The sequence below is a fragment of the Odontomachus brunneus genome, unplaced genomic scaffold, assembly GCF_010583005.1.
Source record: "Odontomachus brunneus isolate Ranch 3 - 2012 unplaced genomic scaffold, Obru_v1 Obru_scaffold_041, whole genome shotgun sequence".
In the NCBI taxonomy this organism is placed as follows: Eukaryota; Metazoa; Arthropoda; class Insecta; order Hymenoptera; family Formicidae; genus Odontomachus; species Odontomachus brunneus.
The window spans coordinates 1,730,270-1,752,822 of record NW_022639491.1 but is presented as its reverse complement, the minus strand read 5'-3'; the positions used below and the strand labels follow the sequence as shown (position 1 = coordinate 1,752,822).

At 45.2% G+C, this 22,553-nt stretch overlaps 4 protein-coding genes across 9 annotated transcripts in view; 2 read left to right on the top strand and 2 right to left on the bottom strand.

Annotated features, from left to right (window-relative positions):
• Positions 1-461: 461 nt before the first annotated feature.
• Positions 462-5,323, top strand: LOC116844482 (glutathione synthetase-like). The gene is made up of 6 exons (XM_032816033.1): positions 462-1,851; positions 2,525-2,931; positions 3,468-3,872; positions 4,248-4,467; positions 4,604-4,961; positions 5,032-5,323. Exons 1-6 carry the CDS (start codon positions 1,202-1,204, stop codon positions 5,194-5,196), a joined length of 2,205 nt encoding a protein of 734 aa, XP_032671924.1. The 5' UTR covers positions 462-1,201; the 3' UTR covers positions 5,197-5,323.
• Positions 5,290-7,010, bottom strand: LOC116844479 (serine--tRNA synthetase-like protein Slimp). The gene has a single exon (XM_032816028.1). It carries the CDS (start codon positions 6,971-6,973, stop codon positions 5,531-5,533), a length of 1,443 nt encoding a protein of 480 aa, XP_032671919.1. The 5' UTR covers positions 6,974-7,010; the 3' UTR covers positions 5,290-5,530.
• Positions 7,011-7,019: 9 nt separating this feature from the next.
• LOC116844480 (zinc finger protein 593 homolog) lies at positions 7,020-8,780 on the bottom strand. The gene is made up of 3 exons (XM_032816029.1): positions 8,522-8,780; positions 8,309-8,409; positions 7,020-7,290 (listed from the first exon to the last, which is right to left on the bottom strand). The coding sequence occupies exons 1-3, from the start codon at positions 8,609-8,611 to the stop codon at positions 7,053-7,055; spliced, it is 429 nt and encodes a 142-aa protein (XP_032671920.1). The 5' UTR covers positions 8,612-8,780; the 3' UTR covers positions 7,020-7,052.
• A 239-nt stretch (positions 8,781-9,019) lies between these two features.
• LOC116844478 (AT-rich interactive domain-containing protein 2) overlaps positions 9,020-22,553 on the top strand; it is a 60,402-nt gene continuing 46,868 nt past the window's right edge. For all 6 annotated transcript variants that reach the window (XM_032816027.1, XM_032816026.1, XM_032816025.1 and 3 more), the window contains exons 1-2: positions 9,020-10,536; positions 12,564-12,657. In XM_032816027.1, the coding sequence (XP_032671918.1) occupies positions 10,445-10,536; positions 12,564-12,657 (186 nt within the window). In that variant the 5' untranslated portion in view covers positions 9,020-10,444. The remainder of the gene's footprint in view (positions 10,537-12,563; positions 12,658-22,553) is intronic.

Below are 22,553 nucleotides of genomic sequence, written 5' to 3'. Positions count from 1 at the left end.
TGTAATAAGTGGACTGACTTTTTTCAAGATACATTATAGTATCATACAGTATTATAGAGTACAGCCTAATAATGTGCAATATGTTATAGAAAAAGAAAATGAAAGGAAAAGCATTTGACAAATACACACTAAATTTTCATTAAGATTTCGCGTTTTATGCGTAATCACTCGTCAGTGTTTCGTGATCGCATAATAAGGAACATGGTATTGTTAGTCAATCAGTGATATTTTTATGTTATCATCACGTCTAGAACATTACTCCGTGCTCGTCGCAAATAAACGCGTGTGTTACAAAAAGATATTTCTTCCATCAGGCATGGAACGTGAAAGCTCTAGTGACTGCGGAGGAATACAATCTGGAAAATTTAGCCGATGGTCTCCTGAATCAGCAGTTGTACATTCCCAGCAAAATATCCATGTCCACTAACTGTAAGTAGTGTCGGTTTCGCGAAAAACATATTTTACGAAATCGCGTAAAACACATTTCGCGTGTCATTCCGACATCGATGACGCAAATCACCGGCAGATCTGCCGTTTCTCGAAACACGAGCGCACTCGAGTGTCATCGGGTATATCTCGTCTTAGGAATGCCGATTGGTCGGTTCCTTTGATTCGTCAGCTGTTCGCGCTCATATAAAGAGCCACAGACACCGCTCGCAGTCATCAGTCGTTGGCCGATGCGCGTCTGCTGTCTCTTTTTTCTTTTTCTTTTAATTTATGTGGGAATCGCGCGTGGTGAATCGTTGTCGAGCATTGTCGTAGGAAATCTTTCCTCTAAGAAATCGATCCAAGGCATTGTTTTGATAAGTATATTATTCCGCGAGGTTAACTTGCGCGTTAAAGTGACACAATAATCCGGCAATTTAGTCAAACTTGAGTGACTGTTGCGACTTTATTCGACAGTTATTTCGAGAGTATTCCGAGGAGTATCTGGTCTCTGTGAATGTTGTTTACGAGATTACGTGCATTAGATCTCTGGAATTATTGTCAATTAGTATGATAATAAGAAGTCGCTTGTTTTCGTGAATTATTTCACACAAGTAACGTATCCCGCGTTAACACTTTGCGCTCTTCTTCAACTTGGAAATACAAAGAGAAGACATCAGTGTAAAGAGAAGAAGCAAGTAAAGACTGGCGTGCAAAGTTCGACCCGCAAGGAGTGAATAATTTGAAGAGAGAAAGAGAGAGAAAGAAAGTGAGGATGTACGGGGACAATCAAGCGATGATGAAGATGCCGATCGCGCTCAACTTATCGAGAAAAGAATTTGACGAACTGGTCGATAAGGCGAAGGATTGGGCGCTCATGAACGGAATGTGTTTTCGGTCGAAAACCAACTTTAACCGGGACCTCCTGCAGTTCGCGCCGTTCACGGTTCTGCCGTCGCCGTTTCCGCGAAAAGAATTCCATAACGCCTGCGACATTCAGATCATTCTGAACACTTTCATACATAGAGTGGCACACGACTACGACTTCCTGAAGGAGACTCTGTGGGAGACCGTGAAGGCCGACGACTTCACCAGGAACTTGTTCGACATCTACGAGACCGTTCATAGAGAAGGGGCCGCGCAGAAGCTGTCGCTCGCTATCCTGCGTTCGGATTTGATGCTGGACACCAGTTGTCCCAAGAAGGACGTCGAAAAACTCAAACTATATTGCTGCTGGAAGCAAGTGGAAATCAACACAATCGCCTCCGGATTCGGCTGGATGGGGTCCGTATCCACGCAGCTGCATCGGTTCATCTTGCAGGAGCTCGGCTATACGGACGAACTGAAGAATCTGCCGGAGAACAATGCGTTGGAAACGCTGTGCTCAGGCATGATAGAGGCCTGGAGCTTATACGGCGATCCGAAGTATGTGTGTTCATAGAATCCTTCATATATTTGAATTGTCGTTGTATCGTTGTTCATAGTACTTTCTAAATTCATTTTTACAAGATTAGATATTAACAAGATTTATTAGATATTAACAAGATTAGATATTTCTAGCACTCGGTTTTCGTAGACGTTCTAATCGTTTTAAATTTCTTGGAATGGTATCTCACTCAAAAAGAATAAAAATACACTCGAAGTATATTGAAAATATTGCCGGAAAATAGCGGATGTTGAAAGTACTTGGAATCATAGAAAGTTGAGTCTTGTGTTAATAGTCCTTACTTGAAACTTGTCTCAATTGAGATCATTAAATTTAGATTTAAAGTTAGACGTGATTTTCTTAGTTAAATTGCAATTAAAAATATAATGTTACAAGTATCATATAACTCATATAACAAACTCAGATCTAATTTTAAATTCAGATTCGAGAAGTTTCAAGTAATAATTAGTAATACAGGTTTGAATATTTCATTTAAGCTTATATATAGAGTGGATTCACTTAAGATTTAATTTGAGCGAATGTTTTAATCGATTAGTATCGTTGTTAAATTAACTGCATATTTTAATGTGTACTTCCGATATATTAAATGTCCACATTTTAATGTGTACTGCATATTTTAAGGCGTAATCAGAAACATACGACGCTTTGCAGGAGTGTTATCTTATTTGTCGTTGAGGACGTCACGTATAACATCTGCGACCAGCGTTTTCACGAATTCGAGATACGCAGGCAAAATCCGAAAGTAAGGGTGATCCGCAGGAATTTGACGCAACTGGCGGCGACTGCAAGACTGGGTGCTGACATGGAATTAATAGTGGACGACTACGTTGTGTCTGTGGTCTATTACAGATCCGGCTATGAGCCCGGTCAGTATCACACCCGGAAAGAATGGGACGCGAGACTGTTGATCGAGAGATCGTTGGCAATAAAGTGTCCGAGCATTCAGTACCACTTGGCCGGCACGAAGAAGGTTCAGCAAACTTTGGCGAAGCCCAGCGTGATCGCGCATTTCTTGAAGGATGAGAAGACGGCGGCGAAAGTTAAGGAGATATTCACTGGTGCGTAACCGTCCTCTTGTGCATTTAAGCATCAAAGCATTTGTTCAATCGACTTCAAAGATTACTTTATGAACATATTCTTTTATCTCGACGAGTTCTGGGCACGTCATTAATCGAGATGACCGCGCCGAGGGACCAAGAGCCTTAACCCTTTGGGGACGGAGCCGCTCGACGGGCTATAAGGAAGATAAGACTTCATCGCTAATGGCCCCTAATGTCTTTGAGTGAAAACGTGACTCTTTTACTATACCTATGCGTATCTTATCGCTCAGAACGACAGACGTCGCGAGCCTTGCAGCTACGAACTAATTTGGGCGGCTATATGCCGACACGCGTCCGGAACGGTAAAACGGCTTGGGCGGCTATATGCCGACACTCGTCCCCAAAGGGTTAATAATTATAAATTATCGTCGAATATTATAGGTTATAGTCACGATAACGTACATTCTAATTTTAATCGTTTTAACTCTTAATAACGTTTATAATAATTGTCTAAGATTCAGTTACGAGGAAAAGTACGATTATTCTCGTTTCAGGCCTCTACCCGCTGGACTTCGACGAACAAGGTAACGCCGCCGTAGAAATGGGCATCTCGGAGCCGCAACGGTTTGTGTTGAAACCGCAGAGAGAAGGCGGTTGCAACAATATATACGGCACGGACATTCGCGATTTTCTGCAGTCAGTAAAATCCAAGCAAGCTCGAGTAGCCTGGATTCTTATGGATCGGCTTCATCCGCCAGTGCACAAAAACTACGTGGTGAAACCTGGAAAGAGCGCAGAATATGAAACAAAAGAACTAACCTCGGAATTGGGCATATTTGGCGTAGTTATCGGTAGCGATAAAGAGATTATTGTCAACAAACAGGGCGGTTATATGTTAAGAACAAAATCAGTTACCGATAACGAAGGGGGCGTGGCGTCAGGCCTAGGTGTTTGCGATAGTCCGTTTCTAATTGACTGAGTCACGAATAAAGACGAAAGATCTATTACACATCCAATCACACACAATTATGGCAATTGCATATATTGTATTGCCGCGCAGCCACGCCATAACATTCCTTCCTAAAGCAATACTCTATCACTATAACGAATGTTCCAACAATGTTCTTAGACAATTATTATAAACGTTATTTTTATGAATTTATATTTTGTACATTTATATACATGCAAATCCTGGAATTATAAATGCATTTATCTACAAATCTTTATTACTGGCCTTGTGAATCGACCTGTCACTTTCCATTTCCATTACAAGTTGCGGAATCGGATCGATGTTGCAAAGTGTTGCGAATTATTCTTTCTTTTGCTGTTTGCAGCTTTGCCCGATGTCATACACGCGGTGGCCAAGTACGAAGTAGGACACGAGCCTCGAGAGATCTTTTTCTTCCGAGAAGGTAGCATTGTTATGTGGAATATATCCGATCTCGAATGCGGAAACCTATTGCAATTTTTGAGACAATATGAGCACAATCGTTACACGGAAGAGCTGATTCATACCGAGAGCGAGTTAATGACTTATACTTATGTGGATTTTGGGTATTTCTTCTTTTTTTATCAGTTTCTCTCACACATATGTCTCATGACCTTGTGTTATCGATTATGAAAACAGCAAACAGCTGTCCCGCGAAAATGAATTCAATAATAACCGGAATCCGATAAACAATGTATACAGGAGGAAGAGTCACCTGAAAGATGGTGATATTATTCTGACAAGAGAGACTGGCAACTTGGACAAGTACACGTTCTCGAATGCCATGGCGCAGTCCGTCAAGCTAGGTATATGGGAGGTATCGTTAAACCACTACATCGACTCGATCGAGTTCGTGACGGAGGACTTGAAGGCCGGTAGGAAGCTTCGAATGACGCAGTCGGAAGTATTGAGGAAGCAGGGCGAACTGTTCAATCTGCGTCACCGTATCAACCTGAGCTCGGATCTCTTGGATACGCCTGATTTTTACTGGGAGCGTGACGACCTAGAGGGTCTCTATCAGCAAATCTGCGGTTACTTCAGCATCACGAAGCGTACGAGAGTAGGTGCCATTTAGTAACCATGCTCTACACGATGTCTCCACGGTATAATACATTCTCTTATTTACACAGGTGATGAACGAGAGGTTGAATCATTGCGTAGAACTAGTAAGCATCCTATCGTCGCACCTGAGCGATCGTCATCATGTCCGTTTGGAGTGGATGATTATTATACTTATCATGGTGGAGGTTGCTTTCGAAATCTTACACTACATCGATCGATATCTCGTGAAGTAGCGGCCTAACAACGAAGGCAACGCTTTGCTTACATTTGTACGAGATGCGAATTACACATAGATTATATAAATAGAATGCTATATACCACATGTATTATATTTTGCAAATATATATTTCAATCTATGAATATCGAGCTCATAAATTTTATAACTTGTAATGATATCGCGATATCAATAGATTAATTCAATATTTCATATTTAATAATGTGAAACTTTCCGTTCGCGAGGAAAGTTGAAATAACGCTCGATGTAAGATATAACTATTTTTCGAAGTGAAACAAGATTCCGACAATTTGGGACGATGTTAATATCTAATTTACATAACAATACGATCGTTAAGGTATCAATTCGGCTATCTTTGGCGGTATCACGAACTCATGTGGATTTTGTTCGAGCATGCAACCGATTAAACGCGGGACCGAAAGAACGGTGCCGGTTAGCGCCGCGGGGAAGCTTCCGCCGCTCGGAGTTTGATAGTTGATAAGTAGTCGCTTGCTAAAGTAATCGCCACATGCGGACAAATGGCCTACCTCGATGTACTGTTTTGCGAACGGCGACCATACCTCAAATGACACGCGCAGACTTTCCCACGTGTTCAACTGCGGCGCGGATTTCATTACGACGCGATAATGATCGATGCATAAGTCATCGTACAGCTGGCACACTTTATCCACGAGTTCGTCAAAAAGTATCCTGTAATCATCATCCTTCCCATCCTTCACCATTACGAACACATGGGCCACGGAAGCCTGACATGTCGTGAACAGGCCGCAGGGTGGCGAGTTAGCCGGCAGAGGCGTGTACTGCCTGCCCGTGGCAAAGTACTTGAGCGGGAAGTTGTTGGGATTGATCAGTTGCTTTGTGTGCAACGTCAAGAAAGAGGTCAAACTAGCGCCTCCAGTCAAATGCATGCGATTCGATGAGCCTCTCTCGACCTCATCGTGATTCTCTATCAGAAAAGCTGTCATTGGGTCTTCGTGGTCCAAGCCTGAGCCCTCTACTACGAGACTGCGACTGAAGTCTGCGCCAGACATCCTCAGCATGTTGTTGCCGTCACCTAAGACACGACTAGCGTGTGCCAGAACACCGAGCTCAAACAAAGCTGCTTTATTGCATAAATAATAAAGCATGGGATTCTCGTACTTGAGGAGACCGAGCCTTGTACCGATCTCGATGTGAGTCCTGCCGTCTGCTTCGGACGAATCTGGTGCGTTACCGACGTTCCTCAATACTATCGACTCCACAGTAGGCGTTCGTGGATCTAAGTTGTTCGGCAACTTCAAAATCTTTTGTACGACATTATCATCCAACTCCCAGATCGCCTGCTTCATCGTCTTGATGTCCTGCTTAATGACTTGTTGCTGCATTTGCAATTTGTTAAATTCCTGTTCTATTTCTGGAGTATGCACGCCGCTTTTGATCAGTTGCTTTTTGCTATCCTTAATCTCTTTAAGGTGGTCTTCCAACATACGTAAGTCCGTGTTCATTTTGCGATAGAATTCCCACAAATCCCTCAGCTGGACTACGTTTACCTCCATACGGCGTAATGTAATTTCCTCTTGTAGCTTCTCGATATCGGCAAAGCGCTCGTCGACGTCCAAATGTGGCGTGAGATATGCGAAGACTTTGTGGGCTATTTTGCCGGAGATGAACAGCGCCGAGCTATAATGTCTCTCGCAACACGATACGATAATGGCTTTCCGACGAATATGACTCAATGAAGATTTCGCGAGATTATGAAGTCGCAAACAGCGCGTAAATTTGACCAGGGCATGCATTATTGTGTTCTCACCTCAAGCCAATTCTGCAATATACCGACACGAAAGTATCAATGTTCGCAAACGCGATAAATACACTTTATTCGTTTAATTTTATTGTCTTAGGATCGGGCTCAGGTTCCGCGTCGATTTTATTAAGGCTGTCCTTTGTCACAGTCTCGATCTTTCGCTTCTGCGGTGCAATATAATTCCCTTTGCCCGCAGCTCTTTCTGATTCTTCAATGCTGTATGGTTCTAACTCGAGTGCCTTCAATCGTCGTTTATGCACCTTGGTATTAAAGTGCGTTTTGAGTGCGGTTTCGTTTATGAAGTATCTCCTGGAATTCAGTTATTTTATATAAATGTGTTTTTTATATTGCATATTATATATGTATAGTTAAGTTGCATTTTAGTTAAATTGCAAGTTATATTGCATATTATATATGTTATAGTTAAAAACTGATGTAGCCAATTTACAAGATATCTAAATTTAGGTTTAAGTAATCACATAAAATGATCATTTCAAACTTTCACTAATTAAGATAAAAATGCAAATGTTTGGGTCATACCTAAATTTGGACATTCTTTTTGTTCTGATTTTTAAACATAAATATTGAAAAACTTGCGATATAAAATATGTTTATATGTATTCGTTCTAGTATATTCATTTTGGTCTCTTTAAACACAACTTTTAACATACAGAATGTATGTATATATTCAATATATGGATATATTCCAGATTGAAAAACTTAAATATTCATGCTTAAAAATCAAAATAATAAGAATCTCCAGAGTTAGATGTGTTCACACATTGCTTACATTCAATACAGAATGTTGCTCAATAAATTCAATGATTATTGTTCACGACTGATACATCTTCTTTTGTAACCATTAAGAATTTAAAAGAATATTGCAGCCACAAACAATAATCATTAGATCTATTCGTGTTGTTTGTATTTTTGATACTTTTATATCTAATGCTTGCTGTACACTAGCCTCTCTTTAGAAAGAAAAACTCATTGAATATCGCTCATTACATCTGGTATACAGAGGGTATTAAGTGTCAAAAGTACAAGCAACGCGAACAAATCTATTAAGGTCTCACTGAATTACTTTCTTTGCTAAACACAGTCATTGGTACTTTTATCTTGTTTCTAGAAAATTCTAGAACTGACTTTTCCAACCTTTTTTGATCATGGAAAGATTGAAGTTTAAAACATTGCAAAGTTGTATATCTTTATTTTTTTAACACAAATTTTAAAGTTCTTAACATTAAATATACATAACAGATGCGATTATTATGATACAATTTTAGCAAGAGATTAGGTTAAGTTATAACGTCGCAACGAAACTTACGCGCAATGTACGCAGTAATGTTGCGCCGATCCCGGCTTGTCAAAATCCACTTCTTGATTCAATAACTGCTCAATATTCTGTTCCTTCAAGTCCTCATCGATCTAAAATCAGGATCACATTACACGAAAACCGACAATCGTAAAGGCCTAAGTATACGTCGTGCCGGCCGCATGTCGAGTTAGGTTAGATTAGATCAGTCAGTGAGCTACGCACCTCGTCAAGATCCTTCTTTCTCCGTTTCGTTCGCCAGCCTTTCTTTAAGTGCGTATCGCCCCTGTGTTGCTTTTTACGTTTATATACCATAGCAAGGTTCGTGCGTCATGAACTGAATTAAATATGTTGTAAAATCACGCTGGGACGTGAGCGAAGTTGACTGCGAGAAATGGTAAGGAACAAGAGATACGAAGTATAGGTTAACTCGCGTTGCGCACGTGGATAACTCGGACGTGTTCCTTTTCACGCAAACTATACGACAAAGCATTGGGCCTCAAACCTCTTCTTTCCGTTTCACGGCAAGCTGTCGCGCTCGGTCGCCAACAGATGCCGGCAGCGTGTCGCGTCGTTGGCGGCCCCTGCCGACGTGTGGCGAGAGCGCTGGCAGGCCACGGGGCGAGGGGGTGCTCATCCATTTTGAAAGTAAAAATACTGTGCGATCCGGGATTTTCGTCGGTACGGTGCGAGGCAGGCCGAGGGGTAAAAAAGCCGTGAGAGACACGCCGTGCGGTCGGGCCTCTCTACGCGGAGTGCCGCGCGTAAAATGACGTAGAGCGTTCACGTCGTCGGGCGTCGCGCGCGCGCTGCCGACGTGTGGTGAGCGGAAACGGTGCGCGGTGTACCGTCGCGGCGCGTCCGTAGCGATCGGCGGTAGCGTACGGGAAATTGGCCGCGGTGGCTTCGCCAATGGATGCCAGGCAGCCAGCAGCAGGGACGCCATTTTGATATACGGGCGCACGTCAAGCGCTTCGCCTCGCAGTGAAACGCGCTCCTGAGTCGCTCTCCGCCGGCTGCGTAGGACCCGCGCGGCCGAATTCGGACGTTCGCGAGCTAGCCGGGCATCGCGACGCGGCTGGTGCGTGGTGCGTGGCGCAGCGTATCCCGCGAGTTTCGTTGACAAGTGACAGGTGAATCGATCGGGGGCCTATACGAGGAGAGTGCGAGAGAAGGAAGGAAGGCAGGCGGCAAGCAGGCAGGCAGGCAGGCAGGCAGACAAGCAAGTAAGCAAGCAAGCAAGCAAGCAGAGCAAGCAAGCAAGCAAGCAGCCAGGCAGGCAAGCAAGCTCTCTCTCTCACCGTCCGTCGCCGTCGTGCCGTTCGTCGCGTTTTGAGGCTCAGCGCGCGCGACAGAGAACCGAGAGCGGAGCGGAGCGGAGTCGACGCGAGTCGAGTCGAATCGAGACGAGACGAAACGAAACGAGACGAGGCGAGTTCGAGCGTTATCGTTTACCGTGCTGTGCCGTGCTGTGCCGTGTGCTGTCTCGGTACTGTGCTGTACTTGTGCTGTAGTCGTAGCGCGCGTCCCCGCGTAAAACACGAGTCGCGCTCTCGCTCGCCCGCTGCTGACTATCTCGGCGCATTCGAATTTTTCGTGCACGCGGCGCGAGAGAGCTCCGGGGAGAGCGCGCTCGGGCCACCGAGAGAGCGTATACGTCGTTACGCGGCGAGAGCAGGCGATCCGGGGGCGGCAGGGAAAAGCTGCCGCCGTCGTCTCGTTTCGCGCGCGAGAGAGCGAGTGAACGCGCGCGCGAGAGAGAGTGAGAGAAGAAGAGAGTCAGAGAGAAAGAACGTGCTAGAAGAAAGAAAGAGAGAGAGAAAGAGACAGACAGATAGAAAGAGAGAGAGAGAGAGAGAAAAAGAGCAACGAAGAGGCCACCAGCCGACTTCGGAGCAGGACAAGGCGACCCGATGTTGGGAGCGGGTCGCGACCCCGTGTCGACCCGCGGTCGTCCTCGTCCTCGCGCGTCGTGCATCGTAGGAGCAGCGACATTAGCAACGGCAGGACTCTATTCGCGTAAATGTGCCCCCGTGCGCGCCCATGTGCACCTCCTTCTGCTTCTCTGCCCGCTGCCCCTGCGTGCCCTGTAAACCCAGAGCACACCCCGATTAGCACGCCCGCCGCGCGCACTCGTTACCCGCGAACATGGCCAAGATCCTCAACAAGGACCCCGTCACCTACGAGAGGGAGAGGGAGAACTTCCTGAAGGACCTGCGACACTTCCACGAAACCCGAGGGTAAGCGAATCCGCTCTTTCAGTTTCTGCTTCCGGTGGCGTGCCGTGTAAATCGCTCGTGTATACGCGCGAAGCGTCGTCTCGTCGTCGCGCCAGCGACACCTCTCCCCTCCCCACTTTCCTTCCCGCCGCGTATACGCTTATCTCGAACTTAGATCGCACACTTTTCCCCTCCGTCGTCCCTTCAACGATCCCGATCGCTCCGGCGATTGACGCTCAGACGCCGCAGTGACACGCGAGCGGATCGGGTTGTCGCTCGGGCGAGTGAGAGTTGAGGTTATGTTGCACCAATCTTCGTTCTCGTCGTCGCGTCGTGCTCGTGAACAACGCTTGTGTCGTGTATCCCGGTTTATCGCGCATTCCTGTGTATCCTACAGCGCGATGATATCGAACATACGTGATTACGAGAAAGGTATTTCCCACGATTTTGATGTACGTATGTGTCTGTGTACGTGCGTGCGTGCGTGTATTAATGTCAATACATCCGAAACTCGCACAGCCACGTAACGTAAATACGTTACTTGCCAATGAGCGTCCTCGTTATTCGTCGAGCGTTCCGATTTCGTCTCCGGCATTATATTACGATCGCATAAACGGCAGTATTTACGATATATATGCGACGTGAGAAAACGAAGACGACGAGTGTGTGTGTATGTATGCGTATGTTATACGAGATGTTTCATAAGGCACACATGAAAATTCCGATCCCACGGAAATTTGGTCGGACGCCATTTTTTGAGTCTTTTGAACGTGACGTGTCGACGATGAGATTGATGGAATTTTCCGATCGGCGAGCAACACATAACGTCAGAAAGATGCTACGAATAATTGTACACAATCCGAGGTTTAAATAGTTTTGACAAAACTCTTATCAAAACGAAATCCCCGACGAATTATGCACAATGTGTGTGTACACACACTTGTGGTTTCATTGACTGGTTATTTTTTATAAATTTAGAATCCATCCTTCTTGTCAAATGAGAGAATTCTTTTATTGGGAAATAAATTCTTCCATTAGACAAGAAGGGTAGGTCCCTAAACTTATAACAAAAGAACCAAACAACCGATCATTAGTTTGTACATTTGTACTTTGTGACTATTGATCATTTCGACGTGGCCGCTTCTTCGAAAAGTAATCAGCAGTTACGATGCACGGATATTTAGACATATTTTGCGCGCAATCGAAAGATTCGTTTGGAACTAGGGTTATAAAGTGTTGAGGCTATTATCCCGGATTGTGTGAACACATGTAGACAAATACGATCGCTTGTTGCCATGGATATAGCGTTTCCACGAACTTTAAGATCACGAGGAAACAAGATATATCACGAGTGTTAATGCGTATCTTATGAGAAATTTATTATCGAATATAAGATAAACTCGGGTATAATGGCCACATGGAAAAGATAGCCATAAGCTGTAATTTATTCAATAACTGCTAAAATAGTCCGCTTTTGTAGTCATTCTCAAAGATGATCGATACTTAGTAATTTGTGCGTACACTAATTACTAAAACATTATTTAGCAATTTATTAGAGAAGGTACAGCTTACGGCTATCTTTTTCGTATGATTATTATATTCGAGTTTTTACTCTATGCAAATACTGTTACACGAGAATCTCGACTATTTTTAAGGTGATCAGGCAGGTCCAGATTTGTCGCTCTTTGTCCCGAATTCGACGAAATTGTCCCGTTTATCTCAGGGGATTTCTAAAATACTTCTGACAAACAAAGACCTTCTCAAAAAAATTCACAGTTTATAGTAGCTCTGTTCCTTTTTCTTTATTTTAAGTAAAAATAATAACAGCTTTAGTAACAGTTTTTATTTTTACTGCAGGTCATCAAAATTATTTTTCATATTAATAAATTATTTCATACATACATATACATAAATATACATAATTTGCAATGATCTCCCTCCCTTTCCGCGTCTCACACATTTATGAAATGTCTCGGATTTGGATCTAGGAAATTTGGTCGTCTTATTATTTTTCTCACATTTTAATAACAACTTTTTCTCCATTCCAGGACTCTCTTCAAGAAGTCTCCGAGGATCAATGGGAAGGACATAGATCTGTACCTGCTGTACGTGGTCGTTACCGCTCATGGAGGATGGATAAAGGTGAGTCGGTTTTATCGGATATTTTAATGAGAGAGAAACACATACATGCAAATCAGTCGATCGCGCCTGATCGGTGTGGTTTACGTTGGTGATAAAGGAAACAAAAAAAAAGAGAGAGAAAGAGAGAGAGGTGTGTCGTGTGTATCTATCGGCTATAATATCAATAACACTTGTCACATTCAGTCGCGAAATATCGCCCAACAAGGTAAACAAAGAGTCGCGGTATTACAGAGGCGACAAAAAGTTCTCCGTTGTGTACAGCGCGGCGGCGGTACGTAATGTCGCTTATGATTAACAATCACGGAACACGGCGGATTCCGCCAATGAATAATTGCACGCGCGCGAAATCGCGGCTCGCCGTTTCGTTTTGTTTAACGTCGTGGCTTTGCGCGAAACGAACGAGAAAATGAATTTTCGTGAACCTCGCTTTTAATTAGCATCCGGTTGCAATCGATTTCACCGAAGCCCAGCCGACGTTACGTAAAAACGCCAGCAAACCGCCCGGAGGATAATTTGAGAACACACCGCGAAAGATAGAAATGGAATTTTAATTGTTTAGCTCTTTCGCTCGCGCGCGTTCCTTCGTTCTCTCTTTCTCTTTTTCTTTAATAACTCTTTGGCGCACAGAACATCCTTCAGAACGTTGTATCGCGCGTCTTGCACGCAGCTTTGGTGAATATAAAGAGTATAATACGCGAATATAAACGCGCTTGCGAATAGCCATTGCGTGAGGTAAATCCATCACGCTTCACGAAGCACACGCGCGCACACACACACACACACACACATCGTGACGATGTTGGGCGCGAATTTCCAAACGCCCGTTTAGTCTGGTCAGCTTCCCTGGAAGTATTTAAAAATATCGTTCACTAACGACTCATGCGTATCTGCCGTTCGTGAATCCCGCTCGTATCAACGAGCTCTCGATCGCGATTCGCGTTCCCGGACGCAACAAGTATTTTTACGTCGGGATTACGCAAGCAGAAGCGGTCGGTCGATAGGCGCGATTTCCGAAATGTCGATTCCCGCTCGCGTTTGAGTGCGTTTAAGCGGGCCGCGATAGCATAACCCATTATTAGTGCGACTAACTATAACTCACGCGAATTTGGCATCGGCGAACAGATAGCGCGGCGGCTCGATGGCCCAGATTCCGCGAAAGAGCGGCTCTAACGCCGCACCGGTTCTCTCACGCGGTACCTCTAAGCTCTCCTCCTCGTAGCCCGATAATCGCTGCGTCCTCGCGCTCCCGCTCGCGACGGGATTAAAGCGCTCGCTTTCACCTATCGCACGTTTAACGCGACAAATCGATACCCGGAACTGGAACACAACCAATGTCGTTGCGCTTGCCTGTCCGTTTCTTGCCGGAGCGGATGCAGAGGAGTGAGAAAGAGAGAGAGAGAGAGAGAGAGAGAGAGAGAGAGAGAGAGAGAAACACAAAAGCGCTTACGAAACAAATCCGTTACATTGTATCGCTGCAACCTTACCTCCGGAAATTCTAGATGTTCTGGATCTTTACTGACCGAATAGCGATTGAGAGACCGTCTCGAAATATGCGTTCTGTGTTGTGAAATTTTAAAGAAACAGAACGAACCCAGCAAACCACGAATATGCAGTTCTTCAATTCGCCAGATTCTTTAGATTTTTCCTTATCGCACTTTTATCCGCTTGCCGCAAGAAATGCAATAAAACCAATTTTTTCCAGACATTTAAGCGATATATCTTTTCATTTTGTCTCTTTCTTCAAAACAAAGGCCCAGGGAGGCTCAGATCTCGTTAAAAGCTCCAAAGGACGACGATTTTGTCGCGAAGCGACTTGCAACGGCGATAAATAACAAGTTTGCGATACCCCAATCCGTTTCTCTTCATTTTTTATAAAAATTATCTATGATAGACAAGAAAAACCAGCTAGGTGAGACAAACGAATGTATAATCCTTATACTCGCCTAAATTTGTTTGTAGATATTTCTAGAATGTTGCTGCTATAAATTCTATTATGTGCCATAGACAATTTTCTTGCAAATGCAAAAAACATATTTTAACCGTGACATTTTAAGTTTTACGTGGAAAACGTTTCTGTGGAGTGTTTCAAGACTAAAGTATTCATCGAGTCTTTCGACTTTATTACTACAAATTTCAAAAATTGCAGGATGCAAAAAAGAAAGAGAGAGAAAGAGAGTACGTAAAGCTTTATTCGCAACGAGTGCTGTTTCTCCCTCGAGTATTCCGTCGCGAAACTTGGCGATCGCGACGAATCACACGGAATGAGAGTGCCATCGACATGTCGGGGTTGCTGTAAAGTTCAGGAAAAAATGCTAGTTGCAGGATGCTCGTTCTCTCGCGTGTTTCTCCTCTACAAGTACGACCGGGAACACACACGAGAACATGAGCAGTAAAACTTAAGCAGTAAGCAAATCGACCAAGCAGAGTTGATGATTTTTCTTACGATTCAAGAATAATCGATTGTGTGTTCGATTAATTTTCTTACAGCTTACGTTTTTTTGTGTGCCCCTTTTCACGCGACTCTAATTTTTTTCCCGCACGAAACGTCGTACCGCGGACATTGTTGTCTTCACGCGGCGATAAACGACAGACAGCGGTAAACAGCAATAGATACGCGCGCACGCGACCCTCGCCGACGCGATTTCGCCGCGATGTTTACGAGCCATTGATTGTCGCCGCCTCGGCCGGTGGCGGCCGCCTGTCGACGAGAGGTGGTTGGCACTTTGCGTTCTCTTTCAGTCGCGTTCGGCGAAACCGCGCACGACCGCGCGATCAACGCGTGCATCGCTGCTCATCACGCTCCTCACGGTTCATCTCGTTTATCCTCGGAAACCGGCCGATTTTCGCACAACGCTCTCTCTCAAGACGGATGGAATTAACGACACGTGTCGCGCTTCTTCTCGCTGTCGTGACCATTCCAACACGGTGAACAAAATTTGTTCGCATCAACCCTACAATCGTCGCGCTACTTTTCGAACACGAGTCGACGCATGGGATCTTGAAAGATCCCAATATAAAAAATTATTTTATATCTTTCATGTTGAGAACTTAAATATTTTCTTTGTTTAATTAGATTTTTAGGTTCATATAAAATATAAGAAAAGACTATTTTGGATATAATATTCTCTTAAAGACTTTATGCGACGACTGTAGGGTTAAGCTAGAAGTATCAATACCTGGACACTCCAATAACATTGGCATCTAACTCAATACACTTTTACTGTTTTAATTTTTAAATACGAATGTTTGAACTTTCAAAGTAGGATAGCTGTATATATTCTATATATGTGTGTATATGTGTGTACGTATACATATATATTTTTTAATATTTTAAAAGATTAAATATTCGTATTTAAAGATCATAACAATAAATAAATTTTTATTGCTTAACAATTTCTTCTTTCAGTGCAGTGTTTAGCTTTGGTGCAAACATATTACAAAATTTCAAAGGAATTCTTTGAAAAATATATGCTCAATAAGATCATCGTTGATCTCACCTTGTCGTTTAGGGATTAGTGAACGAACTAATACGAAATTTTGGTCGAGAGACACAATTTCTTTTGTGACCGAAATTTGATTTCAAAAACTAGAAATTCCGTTTCCTTTGGCCAAAACGTTTTGGTTCGTTTATTGCAACCAAATCTTTTCTCCCGCGAATAACTTTAGTCAATGATCGATAATGTTATAACAATAATTATACGAACAATTGCAGACGTCATCCTTCATGTAAATACACTCGAGACAGTTCTTCATCTTTTACGTAAACCGCCATACAATGTTTTCAACAACCACGATGCGACGACCCTTCGTAACTCGTGCGAACACGTTATCAGTCATGAGTGCGTCTTGCCCGGTCGCGATGATATAATTCGCGTGGGAGTCTCTGCACCTGTCGCTCTGTCTCCTTCCCTCTCTTTTTTCTTCTTACGCCTACTTTCTCAACCCTCGGCCGCGAATTTTCTCGAAGAAAAGAACGCGGTGACGCCAATGATCAAGAAAACGACGTTGCGGGTAGTGGGCGGTAAGGGTTGCTGGTGAGGGCGAAAGTGGGAGACCGTCCTGAACGAGTCATCAGCACATGCTCGCCAGGGGTTAGTAACCCCTTCGGTTGCTAACCGGTACGATAATTATAGTATTCCTGTTGTATTGCGGTTCCCAGTTCGCGCGAATGCGAGCGTCGTAATAAGCTTGCAAACTACAAGTATAATCGATTTGACATTTGTCGACGTCGATCATCAAATTCCGGCGACACTATCGGACGTACCCCCTCCCGGAATCGCGATTCCACTCGAGGCTTTCGTCGACAAAGCCGGCTCACTCAGGCTGATAGTGTCATGATACTTCTGTGCGTGCGCTCGTCGATCTCCCTCCCCCGCGTCTCGATATCGCGAGATAGACGCAGCGCGAATGCCTAGATGAAAACATTATGACGACGCGGACGCAGCGTGAGGTCAAGGTCGCCTGCGGAGGTGCTCACTAGGTGCACACTAGGTGGGGGAGATAGATCATGAGGCAAAGGTGGAGGAGAGAAAGAGCAAAAGAGGGAAGCTTGGGAGGGAGGAGAGACAGGCGCGAAGGAAAAGGAGAAGGGAGAGAGGCAAACAAGGTAGAGAAAGAGAGAACGAAGGGGAAAGAGAATACCGTGAGAGGCGGAGGACAAGCAGGAGGAGGAGGAGGAGGAGGAGGAGGAGGAGGAGGAGACGGTGGTGGTGGATGGTGGAGGTGGTGCGAAGGCTTCCCCTCAACAAGTGTGATCGAGTCCGAAGCTCGCTAAACTATATAACCTGCAAGCGGCCCGCCGCCGCGGTCAGATTGCTGTGCTTGCGGAGCGCGCGGATCGTTTCCGTTTCCATCATCCGTCGCGTAACAGCTGTCCATCCCTCGACTCGCGTGACGGATTAGTCGCACGAAGTCACGACGTTTCACCGAAAAACACACCAAGTGACGCGCAGAAGAGAGACAGAGAAAGGCAGAGGGACTGTCATGTAAGCCGATTTGCCGCAACAAGGACTAATCAAACGGAGAAATCGAGATATCTCTGAGAGATCCGCGAAGCTGGTGATTATTCAAACGAGTGAGTTGGCGAAATCACTCGCGACGCGTAACTCGAGGGATAGATTGGATACTCGAGAGAATCGTACTTCGCGGTGCGATTTGTCATAGTAATCGATCAATCAATCGATCGATAGACCGAAACATGATCGGTTAGCGCCGAGCCAATGACGAGAGATCCACTAGACGCTGCAAATGATTCAAAACAGATTGGTGTAGACCAATCACAGCTCTCTTTAAGCGCTTCAATCGTCTTCGATGCGCTTTACATATGGTGGCGCTAATTTTCGGTACGTCATCAATTGCACGGCCATTTTCGATCTTTCCGCGATGAACAGCCGCCATTCACACGTTGATCGACATCACTCCGTGTTTTATGCGCCTTTTGTCTGCCGAAAGTGGGTCTCGTGCGTAAATAAATATCGGGAGTGCCGAATACAGCGACGTGCGATCGTCGGGGCGTGTCGTGAGGACATTATTAGTAAGTAATCTCCCCGTTTCTCGCATGTCCAACCGATGCTTGTCGCGACATGCCGAATCGGTATCTAATCAGACCTGTATCAATAACCGTTATTTGAAACTCGCTCCAGGAACTGTATTTTTTACATATGAACATATGATATATATAAGTACTCTCTTTTTATTCAAAGTTCTGTTTTTTATGCTAGCGTCCCGTATAAAATTGTTTTAGCTTAAGCGTTAAAAAAGCATACTTAGGCTACGTAGGGGAGACGCTATTTAACGCTATGCTCTATCCTTGTTTGTTGCTCAAAGTTGAACAAGAACAGAGGACGCTCATAGCGTCAATAGCGTCTCCCCGAACGCAACTTTAGAGTTCGAATACGCGTCAAGAATACGATTAGATTTGAATTTAGATATTCATTCCAGGTGAGAGACTTGAGTTTAAAGATAAAAGAATTTTTAACTAAATCATGATTGTAAATCTAATGTCGCATATATATTATATGATGATTTAAGTGAAAAACTCTAATCCAACTCTAAATTCAGATCTGAATATCTCACGTGAGACAGATTTCAAGTGATGACTATTAACCCTTAACCGACACGGTGAAGTCAATGACCTTATCCGACGTATATTTTTTTAATACATTTCATTGAAACTTTGCAGTATGTTTGCACCAAAGCCAGATACTATACTGAAACAATTTCGTTATGTGATAAAAAAATTTGTTCTTATTAAATTGCTATTTATTTAGTCCTAATACAAGTCTTAATATAGAAGAACAAAATGAGTTCATGAATATTGGGCCATGCATGATCTTACTTCGTCGTTATGTTTCATGATTCCATCTTGTCGTTTAGGGGTTAATACGGGCCTAACATTCGACTCACACAAGCAGCAACAGTACAATTGCACGGTAGCCAGATTTATTAATTAGGAATTTGAGAGAAGTGATAATGCGGCAATAATGCAGAGAGAATAATAGCCTTTCCTTTGCGCGTTTGTGGCCTCAAGTGGATCCTTCCCGACGATGATTGCGATCGAGTCTCAGCGCGAGAAAAGACAAGCGGGCGGCGCGTTCACCCGGCGAGACGTCTTCACGCTTACATTGTCATTGTGCTCTCGCACGACGGCTGACGAAAGTTCCCTTTGTATATGGAGCCGGTCTTACACTCGGCACATCGGGTTCACGGCGTATATTGCGTTACTGGGAAAATTATTGTCCGCGACGCGACACTCGGCAGCGGCACGATTCTTGCCACGACAAAATCTCTGCGATTCCGTCAGCCGTCTTCCGCAGGGGCACCCGCACTTTGCGGAAAGTTCAGTAAGCTTTAGAGAGAGAGAGATAGAGAGAGAGAGAGAGAGAGAGAGAGAGAGAGAGAGAGAGCTGGGGGGGGAGAAAGAGAGAGGGAGGAGAGCTTTGCGGACTCTCTAAAGCTGCTTTGTCTACGTCGCTTCGCCGGCGGAAGCGACCGCGCCGAGCCGTAATTAGTGTTTTACAAACGGCGACCGGCTCTCCCACGAGAGAGAGCGACTAAGTATTAGATGTATAAAAATCGCCGGGTGATTTTCACATGGAAAAGCCTGGACCATGGAAGCCAAGACTGGCATAGCCGTGCCCCAGAGACATAGAGAGAGAGAGAGAGAGAGAGAGAGAGAGAGAGAGAGAGAGAGAGAGAGAAAACTTCCGGTCGACCGAATTAATTGTTAGCCGGCTACGAGTTTCCGGCGCCGACCAAAATGGTCTTTCTCTCTTTTTTTTCCTCTTTTCGCTTTTCTTTTCTTACACGTTGACGTATCTTAAGAGACGTCGATATTCGGAGCGAGATAAACGAGCCTACGCTTGTCTTAAACGACAAGAATATTCCTCTCGCGCTCCTCTCGGGGTGTTAACGCAAATTACACGGCGAGAGACACGCATCTTCCTCCCGTGAAACTCGCGCACAAGAGTTCGAGGATAATTCGCCAAGTTATCGCTGCGCTGCAACTGCGCGGAGATTTTAAGAAAAGCTCCATAGTTCGTGCCGCGTTAAGTGCCGTTTGGGTTCTCTTGCCGCGGCAGTTTGGCCCTTTGTCTCTCTTTCTCTCTTTCGCTGTACAAATACCGTAGTGCCCCGGCACGGTAAACACGCGAGAGACTATGAGTCGTGTACGCGTAACCACGACACGGCGCGTTTGTATAGGGTGGCGCGTCGTGGGAGCCGCCTTTTTTATTCCGCTGTGCGCGTGAAGTTCGGAAGCCGCCTGCCTCTCTCTCTCTCTCTCTCTCTCGATTCTGTTGATGTATAAACGCCTCTTTCTTCGCTCTCTCGCTCGGCGGGAACAACCTTGACGGTATTAGAAACACGGCGGTCAGCCCGCGTTTAAGCAAACTTTTTCGTTGCCTCTCTTGAGTCCGGCAGGAAGAAAATGGCACCTTACCCGTCGGCTGTTATCTCGTTATTCTCTGTAGCGGCGGTTCGCAGTTTCGCGTATCGCAATTACGAACACGATACGCCGAATTTCGCGTGTCGCGCGCGGCGCGAATTACGTCACGCGTATTTACACATCAGTCTTGTTTCTTCTTCTCCCTGCTTCCTTTGCTGAGCGACGCTTTATCTTCAAGAGAAACGACAAGCGGGCGGGAGGGAGGAGCTCTGTCGTTCTCCTCGCTTATCAGGCGCGAACGAACGAGTGGCGAGCGCGGTCGACGCTGTGTCCAGCATGTCACCCTCGCTTTTGTCGCGCATCAGTCGATGTAAGCATTTTATCTCGGTCTCCGGTTTCAACGTCACTCGTTAGTTAGCGAGGAAGTGAATCCACGTAATCGCATCGCCATCCTCGTCGCTATGTGTAACTAAGAGCGCGCTCGTTGTGAATTATTCACTCTGCCGTCGTTACGTAAGATCTTCGAAATGTACACGGTGGATCGTATCGTATTAATAAACGCACGCGCCCGCGACATTGCCGAAAAGAGATTGGCGATAATCGCACGCGCTGTGCTTGTCTCTCTCTCTCTTTCTCGCGTTCTCGTCCGTGTTGTGCCCAAGTGATAAATTTTACTCCGTTGGCCGCGACCGCCGGAATCTTCTAACGCGTTACCACACACACACATACACAAAATATCGAGAACACGAGGCGCATAAGTGATACGAGAGCGGTTCTACCGAGAAACGCTCCGTGTGTATCCGTTTCCACAGCTATTATTCCGAACGTCGTTATAGCGATTGCTTAACGTGTGGGGCGTGAGTCGGCGGAAGTGATTTACATAAATTGCAGAAGCTTTCGAGTGTTGTACCTCGCGCGCTCGACTTGCTCCGTGCACATGAGATATATACGGAGGATTCGACATTTCTGATACGTCCGAAACACCTAAAAATATCCATCTCCTCGAGCACGAGAGGCGAAACGCGGCGGCGGTAAAAGCACGGCTCGCGCGCGCGCGCGCCTCGTCATAAAATTCGATCCCCTCAAACTGTGTAAAAGGGAGGCGGCTGCTGCTGCGCTCACTCCTCCCTCCCCTCCCCCTCTCTCCCTTCCGCGGCTAACGAGGCGAGTGCATTCCTAAATCCCGAGTATTCGGAAAGCCGCCGCCAACAACCTCCTCTCCGCGAATCGATGCGATGATGCCGGGGCATTAAAAGCGCCACACTGCCTCGTCTCGCATCGTAATTACATTCTCTCGGAATTCGAGATATGAACGGAAGAGAGAAACAGAGAGAGAAAGAGAGAGAAGCTATGTATGTCATAGTCGCGTGAATAACGAACAAATTAATCTTCCTGGCTCTCGGTGAGGGGATCGTTCCCAAAAACCCGACAGGCTCGCTTAATTTCCGAGAATGACATTTTTTGTTCTCGCCATTCGTCCGCGGTGAATAAATTATATCTGTGGTGAATAAATTGGATATTTTCTTCGTAAGATTTGCACACGTGACACTCGCGATTGACGGTTCAGCTGCCGTGAAAACTCGAAAATCTCTGAACACATTCCTTCGATAAGATTGTTGCTAACTCAGCGGCAACAGAAAACAGACCGAGACACGTCTTACGGCAGCAACAGCAGCGTGCACTGCCAAGTTTAGGGTTAAAAGCGCATCTGGCCGCGTGCTCACGCGACTACCGTCTCTTCTTCCTCTCCCTCCCTCCCTCTCTCTCTCTCTCTCTCTTTCTCCTCGTCAAGCTCATCGGTGTTATCTGCCGTCGTTGATTATCGAGAAGTATCGGCTGCGATATGTACCGGTTCCGGCAACGACCGAAAGTAGTTCCGGACAGGCGAGTCGTGCGAGAGAGATGAGCGGCGCGGCGAGGCGAATAAGCGAACGAGAAAACGAGAGAGAGAGAGCGAGAGAGAGAGAGAGAGAGAGAGAGAGAGAGAGAGAGAGAGAGAGAGAGAGAGAGA

Coding starts and splice junctions, on each gene's coding strand:
- LOC116844480 (XM_032816029.1), bottom strand. CDS start 8,611: ATGGTATATAAACGTAAAAAGCAACACAGGGGCGATACGCACTTAAAG. Junction 8,410..8,521: donor GAAAGAAGGATCTTGACGAG/GTGCGTAGCTCA, acceptor TCCTGATTTTAG/ATCGATGAGGACTTGAAGGA. Junction 7,291..8,308: donor CATTACTGCGTACATTGCGC/GTAAGTTTCGTT, acceptor ACTGAATTCCAG/GAGATACTTCATAAACGAAA.
- LOC116844479 (XM_032816028.1), bottom strand. CDS start 6,973: ATGCATGCCCTGGTCAAATTTACGCGCTGTTTGCGACTTCATAATCTC.
- LOC116844482 (XM_032816033.1), top strand. CDS start 1,202: ATGTACGGGGACAATCAAGCGATGATGAAGATGCCGATCGCGCTCAAC. Junction 4,468..4,603: donor TATACTTATGTGGATTTTGG/GTATTTCTTCTT, acceptor CAATGTATACAG/GAGGAAGAGTCACCTGAAAG. Junction 4,962..5,031: donor GCATCACGAAGCGTACGAGA/GTAGGTGCCATT, acceptor TTATTTACACAG/GTGATGAACGAGAGGTTGAA.